General features: G+C 39.8%; 1 protein-coding gene across 1 annotated transcript; it reads right to left on the minus strand.

Moving 5' to 3' along the window:
• Positions 1-816: 816 nt before the first annotated feature.
• H3-3A (H3.3 histone A) lies at positions 817-10,264 on the minus strand. The gene is made up of 4 exons (XM_020982144.2): positions 10,155-10,264; positions 8,382-8,537; positions 6,993-7,146; positions 817-1,465 (listed from the first exon to the last, which is right to left on the minus strand). Exons 2-4 carry the CDS (start codon positions 8,507-8,509, stop codon positions 1,337-1,339), a joined length of 411 nt encoding a protein of 136 aa, XP_020837803.1. The 5' UTR covers positions 8,510-8,537; positions 10,155-10,264; the 3' UTR covers positions 817-1,336.
• Between the last annotated feature and the right edge of the window lie 518 nt (positions 10,265-10,782).

Raw genomic sequence — 10,782 nt, forward strand, 5'->3', positions numbered from 1 at the left:
GAAGCATACAATATTAAGGTACTTCCACAAAATTATGTTCTATCAGAAAATGCTCAAAGATTACCAATGTAAATAATTAAATGTTATTTGGGGATTTTGTGCAGAGTTAGCCGAATTTGGAGGCAAAGGACCTGGGGCTCACATCCCAGTTCTATTATTACCTGTGTAACCTTGGGCAAGTAGTCACCTAACCTTTCTGGGCCTCAATTCCTCTTCTGGAAAAAAAAAAAGGAAAGAAAAAAGGGGGGGGAGGGTTGGATCAAATGGCTTCAAAGGTTCTTTTTCAAGTTCTAAATCATATAAACATGCACCGTAAGTTAGAATTTGGTATTCAGCCTTAAGATGTACCCTAATAGCCTTTTATACACTAAACTTCACATTGAAGAATTCAAACCCTACTGCTATTCAATTTGCCTTCAATGATTAAGGTTCTAACATACTAACCAAAAGTAATGATTAATCAGAATTACTGGCATATACCAATCACCATATGCTAAATTAAATAAACCAATTATTAGAAAAGTAGAAAATCAAATGGTTCCAGTTTTCTTTCTTGGCTAACGTTAACGTACAAACTTTGTATCCCCAAAACACTTTTTAGAAAATGAATTAACACACTTTTGTTTTTCAGGGTTCAATTACAGGTTAAACATTAAAACCCCTTCAAAACAGGACATCTTCAAACATGTAATAGGATTTTTATTACATGATTTCAGGGAATGAATTTAAATATATGTTCACATATACGCATATGTGCCCACATATGCATATATATGGACATATGTATGTGGTTGAAAAATCAAGACCAAAAGCAGGTGTAGTTTAATGTATTTTAATAGCAAACTTACAGGAACAGCACAGAAGACAGACAACATTAAAAACATGTACTTGCATGTAGGACAACTCAGTTAGAAAAGTATAGTGAATGGATGGAATCTACCGTATGATAAAAATGCTACAAACACCATTTAGTTGCCGTCAATAAGAAATTTACTTTTTAAAAAAATCCAAATGCTGGCATTGTCCAGAAAAATTTAACAGGTTTATTTATAATTGTTATAAAGTTGAATCGTTGAAACTTGTTCACGGAAACATTTTTTTGACCGCATTAATGCTTTATGTCCTCGCATTTATATTCAAAATTCACACACAAATGAAAATGGAAAAAACTTGCCAATACCTGATTCTGTCCCCTATTTTTCCATTCGCAATCATATACTTAGGTACCTTTTGACCCCATGGGAAAAAAATATCTAACGTTCAGAACTACCAATAACAGGAAGAAGAGATTTTTTTCTGTTTTGAGAATGAAGAATGTTTCCCATCATAGTGGAGTTTAAGCACGTTCTCCACGTATGCGGCGTGCTAGCTGGATATCTTTTGGCATGATTGTGACACGTTTGGCGTGGATAGCACATAGGTTGGTGTCCTCAAACAGGCCAACCAGATAGGCTTCACTTGCCTCCTACAATAAGAATAAAAAAAAAACATCAGATTTTACATATTCAATAGCCAAGTATGCTTAAAGAACTGAAAGATTAGTTGGGGTGTGGGAATCCTCTCATTACTATTGCAATCCTTCATATCCCCACTTTATTAGATGATGTTAGCTTAAGAACTAGAACATATATGAAACAATTCTAACAAAGCCTGGTATTTTTTTTTAGACAGCTAGGAAATAGCATCCACCTAAAACTGGACTTTTTATTATTTGACCTTTTAATGGCTACAATAAGAGACATGTATAGCCTGACATAGAAAGATGAGAGAAGGCTGGATATTCAGAGTGGAAAAAAAGGTCAAGATGCCTAAATGTTTATTAAATACATTACAAGTGAAATGATTCCATCAAGAATCACCTTAGCTACTTGGAATATATTAAAACTTTAAAATATTTAGAAATATGATATAATTCAAGCTGAGAAAATTAACTTTCATAAAGGAAATTAAATTCCAACAAATACCAAGTTATTATTTGTCAGGCACTTTACTAGGTGTTGGGGCTACAGATACAACAATCAAACTGTCTGCCTTCAAGGAGCTTACAATTCTACTGGAGGGAAACCAGATCAGTACACACAAAACAGGAACAAAATTTTTTTTGAGGGAGGGTGGTACACATTAAGTGGTAGCTACTAACTGGGATAACCATCTAAGCCCTCTTATAGAAGTGATAGAAGCTGTGCCTTAAAGCAACATCAACAGGAGAAGATAAAGAGGGAGAATATTCTAAGCATGGGTGACAGGAAACAAAGTAGGCTAGTTTATCTTGGAGTAGGCGGTGGTAACCGGAGTCAGATTGTGAAGTACTTTAAACGCCAGAAGGGAGAGTTTGCATTTTTATTCTAGAGGCAATGAGGAGCTGAGATTTTTAGAAGATGGAAATGATTGTTATACTTATGCTTTAGAAATATTCGTTTAAAGCTGAGTGGAGGATAGATTGGAAGTAAGGAAAACCAATAAAGAGAGATGGGGACGGATAGGAGAAATGTGGATCTACAATTGACAAGATTTGGCAAATGACTTGGGTTGGGGAGATTAAAAGAGCTAAGGATGACCCAAGCTACAAACCTGGGTGGCTAGACAATGGTGATGCCCTCAAAAGAAACAGGACAGTTAAGAGGAGACCAGGCCTGTGCTGGACATGTGAGATGCCTAAGGGGTATGTATATCTAGCAGATCCTTAGAAATGAGGGTTGGATACTTAGATTATGAGTCACTGGCATAGTTCATTCATCCCATAGCTGTTGATGTCACCAAAAGAGAGAATAAAGTCTCAAAACAATCTTAAGGTTATGTCTACTTCTTTTTAGGGGGTGGAGGCAGGACATAGGAAGTGATACGATAAAGCAACTGCGTTCACTTTAAATTATTTCCTAATCTTTCCAACACCTTGCAAAAATAATAAAAATCATCCCACTGTCACTCTAATCCTACCCAGCTTTTCTCCCAGGTCCAACCTCTTGTATAAAAGACTATTCCAGCTCATAATCATCCCTCCCTAATCTAAACTCCCAACACTCAGCATTGCCCTTAAAGTACCTAGGCTCAATAGAAGACATTGTAGGAACTCTTACAAAATGTTAATAACAAGGCAATCGTGGTTCTAATCTATACCATCCCAACCTGATGAAACAGAATGGGGCAGTAAAGAAATACACAATAGGCATATCTACATAAATCATTCAGCTCAATTATTCACTAGAGCATATCATGAATTACTCTGAGAAAGGATAAATAATGCTGCCTTCTACTTAAGTTCAAACACCTGCTCATTTAGTATAAGTGTGAGGAATACATTTCCCAGGTTCTTTGACTCAACAGATCAAATAGCCCCTATAGGTATTCAAGGTAAATACTTAATATTTTTAAAGTGATAACTGTCCAACATGCATCTATGGCCCTTTTTAATATATTGCTGAAAATTACTTCCAAGTTATTCAGTAAACAATATGCTAGAGGTCGGGTTCAGGGATCAAATTTTGAAATTTTATGTTCTCCCTGTACTTTAAAATAAGAACTGAGACTTAAAAGAATGTTGTTTTTATAGATGCTAGTTTTGCCCATTCCCAAACCTGATAACAACTGTCTCAATCAAACAAGGATTTGTTCATGCTCATATTTGGGGATTTCAAAATAACCTCGGAAAATATAAATCTCTCCTAGCTAGAGGGAATCAACTTAAGTCACTGTACTCAGACATAACAGGTAATAATAACAACAACAATAAACCATAGGGATAAACATTTAGTCAAGGATATTAAATATTTTTCATTACCATGAAATTTAATAGTGTCCGTTTTGTTTTGGGAGATCATTTAACAATAAAACTAATAAATGCCTTTTCCTCCTAATTTATACTTCCATGTCTTCTTTTTATTTTTATGGGGTTTTTTAAAATCTTCAGTTTGCTACTCTTCCTGTCTTATCTTCAACTACTCTGTTCCAGCCAAACTGTATTCCTGAACACACTCTGCTCTTAGCATCAAAATAGAAATCACACATAATCCTTGAAAAAACAGCTGAAGACCCAGGAAACCTTTCCTATTCACCAAAGAACAAAGGGATCATTTCCTCTCTTGAGCTACTAACAGCACTTATAGTTTATCTTTGTTATGCCAGAAATGTTTTATCTCCCCAAATGTGCTCTTAAGGTTCTTGAGGGTAAGGACCCTCTTATATTCTTCCACTATGACCAGTACTAGCTTTTTTTTTTAAAGTTAAGAAAAAGATTTCAGAAGCATTCAACCCTAGCTTTTAGTATCACCTAATTATGCCTTCCAAACTCAAGTTCATAAATTTGTTAACCTGGTAGAGGGAGATTACTTAATAAGCACGTAGCATCTCACTTATCTGCTAAAAGCTGCCATGTACCCAAGCCAACAAACATATTATCTACCACAACAATATGGTTAAGACCATCTAAAGACTTGTACTGCTAAAGGCTACCTAGGAGGGGGAGTAGTATATATAGTTCAGAAAAAACTTTTCCATATTCCTTTCTGGTTCTTTAATGACAGAGCATGGTGTTGATACCGACACATAGAAAGTAGAAATATGGAACCGGGTAGAAATAGGCCATTCCATTCCCTGATACCAGGCTGGCCAATGAAATTCAATGCCCTAATGCAAGTACCCAGAAGTTACTGTCATGTTCCAATACCAAAGGAGCATAAGACTCAAGCAAGGAGAAAAACAGGAATGAAAATAAAACTTTTCCTTTAACTAAAACAACCCCAAGAATTCTCATGTGAGGAAAACTCCCTCTACTAATGTATCTCCACAAAATTACAGTTGCTTAGAGCACTGAATGTTTAAGTGATTTGCCCAGGGTCACAGCTGGTATATGTCGGAGTGAAGACTTGAATTCAATACTTTTAGACTGAGAATACCAACTTTTAATTATTAGCCCAAATAAACTATTACAAACGTAAATGCTAATTTAGAACATACAACAAAATGTCTTAAAGATTACCAGTGCCTCTCACCTTGCTATTAGCATAGATAAAGGGTTGATAATGGCAAATAGGATTCTCATAAGCCACAGTATTTTAAACCAAATGAGCTACTGAACAAAGGGCAGTCTCAGACTCTTATGAAGCTGAATCTGATGCACAAACAGCTAGTCTTAAACCAAGTGTAAGGTACAGTAATTGACGTTTTGTGGACATTTTTAGATGAGAAATTTGGTAAAGAAATTTTTATCCAGGATGTTAAAGATGTTGACAACCTACAAAGTAATAATGGTATACCATCCCCCAAATTTGGACCTCTCCACCTCAAAAGGCTGAATTTTAAGGAATGCTGTTAGAATAGTAGCTTTTAAATTAGTATTCTGTAATCCTAATGCTAGGATTTGTAATTTTTTACTTGAAGTGACATCTTAGGTCACTGTAATTAGCCATGAACATTTAAAACTTATTATAAAGTGCTTTCATGAACAAAGATAATTCAGATGGGTTGTAATTCCCATACTTTCAACTCACCTAAGAGTTAATGGATGTCTACTTCTGAAATTCACCAATCAAATGAAGGTTAGCCTAACCATAGAAACAGCTCAACCACTAACAGTTCAGAGTAGAATCCACCTATCACATCCTCTTGTACATAAAAGCAACAGAATGGCACTGCTACTGCTTTCTTGAAAATGTCACAAGTTACGTATGTGTATGTAAACATTTAAAAATACATCAAATTAAATAAAAACCACCTATATGTAGTTAAACAAGCATTTTAAAAGGTGTGAATATTCTGAGGTTCAATTCAAGAAAAGCAATTAAGAATACATTTAATTACATTAAAGATTCCTTGGGAAAATAACCTTGAAAATTCACTCATTCTTATGAACTTATCTAAGGATGCCTTGTCAAGGTCAAGGCAATAAACTTATAAAGACTACATTTTACTTAAATTAATAATAAAGATTTTATTCAAAATGTCAAGTTGTAACAAAAATTTCTAACTATAAGCATGCCAGATTCATCTCTGCACATTTTTAAATGATTGCTGCTCAGCTCTGGGGGTTTTTTTTGGGGGGGGTGCTGGTGGTGAGGCAATCGAGGTTAAGTGACTTGCCCAAGGTCACACAGCTGGTAAGTGTCAAGTGTCTAGGACCACATTTGAACTCAGGTCCTCCTGACTCCAAGGTCCGAGATCTATCCACTGCACCACCTAGCTGCCCAGATTTATAAAAAAGTTCTCAAACATATTAATTTAAATCCCTTCCCAACTTACAGAATTTGAGGCCTAGAACTAATTTAGCATACTGGTTCTTCCCCCTCAAATTCATACCCCTCAATGTTTTCTAATGCCCATATCATGTCCTTTAGTGTTAAGAAAAAAAAAAAGCCCATTGGACTTGGAGACAGAAGAACTGGCTTTGAATCCTGGCTTTGCCACTTATCAGTTATACAGACAAGTAATTGTGCTTCCCTGAACCTATTTTCTTAACTGTACAAGAAATAATACTTGTAAGCACTTACCTCACAAGGTTGAACAAATTCGATGACACAATGTGTTGAATAGAATTTACTTCCAACTCTGAAATTCAGTGATTATGTTCTAGACAAATGTTTATCTCCCCATCCTCAGTCATCATCCACTGCTCTTACTTTCATAATATTCCTTTTTCCACTCTAAACACTGAATTCTTCTCTATTCCAAAGAACTTATCAGAGCATAGCAATAGCTGACATTTATCATGTGGGGCTTTAAGGTTACCAAATCATTCCACAGACATTATTATCTCATTTGGCCCTAACAACAGTGAGTCAGGTGTGTACTACAGGTATTATTATCCCCATTACACAGCTGAGGAAACAGGCTCTCAGACACTTTAAAGGACTTGGCCATGGCCACACAACTGGGATACTTGCCATACTAGGATAGATCTAATAACACTCTTCATCAGTTCCATGCTTGAAGGACACTTTTTTTGGGGGGGGGGCGCCACAGTGAGATCCTCAAGGTTATAAAGGTCCCTCCAACTTTACCTGCAAAGCACCAATTGCTGCACTCTGGAAGCGCAGATCTGTTTTGAAGTCCTGAGCAATTTCACGCACCAGACGCTGGAAGGGAAGTTTACGAATCAGAAGTTCGGTGGACTTTTGATAACGCCTGATTTCACGGAGAGCCACAGTACCCGGCCTTTAAAGAATTAACATAAAGTGATGTTACTATAAAGGTTCATATATAAAAGACTTAAGAACCTAGTATGAGAAAATCGATTTAGTTTCTCAAAATTAGACCACTAAATTTCAAGTTCCTACTGAATTATAAAGCAAATCAGGATGAGAAAAAACCCTTATAGTTGATTAATATTAAACAATCTTTTTCTATTTGACACAAAACTCAACATAAACAACAAACTTTGCTGAATTTTATCAATTTACTTAAAAGATAATTCAATTATATAACATTAGTAGCTTCAAAGGTGTAAGCTCACTCTGATAATTCAATATTGTTCCCCCTCCCATAGTCACAATTTAAGTCCTATTTCTTTACGTTATTATTTAACTTTTATTATTTATTATATACATTTTACATCTGAACTACTTTTTTGCTCATGGTATCTACCTGATATCAGCAATATGTGGAAACCTATATTAAAGACATCATCTTCCTAGACTATCACCACTTCTCTACTACTGTCCATCCCTCCTGAAGGTTAAATAAGAATGCTCTTGACTGTACAAAAATCCTTCCAGTTGGGTTTATCTGATATTTGTCAGCAAGAGTTTTATCTCCAATTCTAACTAAACTCCTCCTCCTACCCCAAAGCCTTTATTTTAGGCTGAGTGAAAAATTATTTGCCAAGAGGTTACCTGTAACATAGACAGTTTCTGCCCTCTAATGGTAAAGGGTTTCTACTACAACTCTTGGAGTATTTCAAAGCTAAATAAGCAAAAGACACAGATGGAATCGTGCCAGTTGGAGTAAACCGAAATAATTAACTTATACGTATAAAAGTTTCAAGTCTTTATTAAAGTAATTACTAAAATAAATTTTAAAACATCTGTCTAAAGTGCATTCAAATGCCTGCAAATTCATTATTTCTTTTTTTTGCCTCTTACCTTAAAAACTAAAGTAAATACTAAATAATTTATTCATAAATATAATTACTTGTACCACATATACCTTCCTCCAGCTCAGGGGTCAGATCATAAGGCATATTTTCAAAATTAAGCATTCGAACTAAAACCTCTTCCAACAAATGAACTGTGCATCTGGGCGGATCTGACATTAATAAAAATATAATATGAAAAAAATACATCAAGATTCTCCTACTGTAAAAAGTTCGCCTTTAATTCACCTTTCCATTTGGTTAAGGGAATATTGCGACGGCACAGGGGCCTGATTCTTTGTCCTAGTGATTTTTATACCTGTAGCGATGAGGTTTCTTGACCCCTCCAGTAGAGGGCGCACTCTTGCGAGCGGCTTTTGTAGCGAGCTGCTTCCTGGGGGCTTTACCACCGGTGGATTTACGGGCAGTTTGCTTGGTACGAGCCATGTTCCTGAAAACTTCTCCTTATACACACCTACCGGCATTAAAAAGGAAAAAGGAAAATCACCATATTCAATTGCATACTAGCCCTACCCCCAAACAAATAATTTCCAGAAATAGATATGGTTTCTAACAAAAACAATGCCTACAATACGAGATCCATTTTAAACGAGCTTATTTCTCTTCTCAGCCAAAGACCTGCAACTGGGAACATAAATCGAAGCTCGAGAGAAGAGCTGCCACAGACACCAATCATTCCTCTCAAACACCTATTACGAGGGGCCCGAAGACGACCTCCCTCTACCAGCCTTCCATCTAATTTCTTTAATTAATGAAGAAATTAGCAAGATCTGGCTTATACAAATCTAAGAAATAATGGAGCCACAAACCACAGAAAAAAAGGTCCAATCCAATTACAGCAATTAAAAAAAAAAAGATTTAGAGTCCCCCCCAAGATCCTTCCCCATGTCTGCCTATATAAGACCGTAAATATTATCTAAAAACCTTTTTGCTTTTTTTTGTTCCTACGCTAAGAAAAAAAAATTAAAAAAAAAACCCGCCAGGTCACAACAGTCACCAAACGCACCCCCCCACACAAAACAATGTCTCCCCGACCTTACAGGAGCCTCGCACAGCAATCTCCAAGTGCCTGCTTGCCAACACTTTAATTAGCCCAAAAGAGATAAGCAGCACCCCCCTCCCCCCAAGCAGCACATAAACTTTTGGGTCTGCCTCCTCTCCGGTCTCCTCCCCGCATCGGGTCTCCCCAGCTCTGCCGGTCTCGTCCCCAAGCGCCTGGCACGGGCACAAACTCGGCTCCCAGACCCCGAACAAAATGGAAACAATCACAAAATGTATCCGACTCCCCTTCCAAAGAGACAAAATACAAAATAGCTCGAAAAGACGCTTGCATCCCTCGCCACGTGCTGCCTCCCGAAATGCAAAAGTTTTTTTTTTCTATTTAAAATGCATCAAGTTTTCATTTATCCGGAGTAAGGGGAGGGAAGAAATTTTCCCTCTTTTTTAAAAAAAAAATAATAACAATGTTTCCCCCCCTTCTCCTCCTCCTCCTCCTTCCTTTCTCGAAATAGAGGAAGAGAGAGACGGGAGGGGGGAAAAAATATGGTCGGTGACCAGAGAAAAGAGACAAGATGGTGAAGCTTAGCAACAACTGTGGGGAAGCAGCAAAAAGAGAATTACCCCGGGGTGGGAAGCGGCGGCGATTTGAAGCCCTTTCCCGGCAAGCAAAAAGGGAGCCGGGGCCGGGGGCCGGTAGCTAAGGGGCTCCGCGGGGTCGTGGTGAAGGTTTGGGGCGCGGGGAAGGGGCGCCGAACGGGATTTTACCAAAGAAAGAGGGGCCGGGGGGCGCGGGGAGGAGGAGGAGGAGGGAGAGCCCGGGCTCCGCCGCCGCGGCGGTTGCTGGGCTCGGGCTGAGGCAGAGACGCTGAGAAGCCGCCGCCGCCGCCGCTGCCTCAGGAGGCGGGGGGGGCGGGAAACTCTCGCTCCTCACGCCGATTTCTGGGCCAAAAAGTTTGTAGGGTCTGGCTGGAGGGAGCGCGGGTCAGTCCCCCGCGACCCCCGAGGTCCGGTTCTGGGGCTGGTGTCAGGCGGGGCTCGGTCCTGGGCAGGCAGGCAGGGAGAGAAAACTTACCCCCCTTCTCTTTCGGCTTGGGCTGGGAGAGCGAGAGGCGGCCCTAGCGTTGGAGAGCTACGGCGGCGGCGGCGGCGGCGGCTGCGAACACAATTGAAAGATGGCTGACACCGAGGCTATCCCCCCTCAACACCCGCCCGCGTCCGCCCCCTCCGCCGCGTTCCCAGCCAATCACACACAATGGAGGGAAGGCTCGGCCCCGCCCCCTGTTCCACCGTTCGCTCTCCCTCCTTCCCCTCCCTCCGCCCTCCCCCCTCCCTCTCCTCCTCCCTCCCTTCCTCTCTCTAGTTCGCTCTTTTCTCCCTCCGCCCCTCCCTTGACTTCCCCCGGCCGCCTCGCGCTGTGTGTGTGTACAAACACAAAAGACGTGCTGAGGGGGGCCGTGAGGATTCCGAGACTCGTGCGGCCGCCGTTCCTAACCTTAAACCCCTTCTCCCCACCACATACACATCCAAACCCACTCCCCCTCCTCCAATCCTTCACCCAACCTGCACACGTCACAGCTCCCCCTCACCCCCCCTTCCCACCCCAAACCAGGGCGCGGGGCGAGAACCAGGTGGAGAGGGGAGACGAGGGTGGAGGCGGGGGGCCTGAGGGAGAGACCTTCGGAATCCTCGGACCGCAACGA

Source organism: Phascolarctos cinereus, unplaced genomic scaffold (genome assembly GCF_003287225.1).
Source record: "Phascolarctos cinereus isolate Bilbo 61053 unplaced genomic scaffold, phaCin_HiC Scaffold_5;HRSCAF=322, whole genome shotgun sequence".
Lineage (NCBI taxonomy): Eukaryota > Metazoa > Chordata > Mammalia > Diprotodontia > Phascolarctidae > Phascolarctos > Phascolarctos cinereus.

Bases quoted from the DNA above. Each gene is read 5' to 3' on its own strand.
- H3-3A (XM_020982144.2), bottom strand. From the start codon at position 8,509: ATGGCTCGTACCAAGCAAACTGCCCGTAAATCCACCGGTGGTAAAGCC. The intron at 7,147-8,381 runs GTATAAAAATCA...AATTCTTTAAAG, and splicing joins AAGAAACCTCATCGCTACAG to GCCGGGTACTGTGGCTCTCC. The intron at 1,466-6,992 runs GTAAAGTTGGAG...TTCTTATTGTAG, and splicing joins CAGCAATTGGTGCTTTGCAG to GAGGCAAGTGAAGCCTATCT.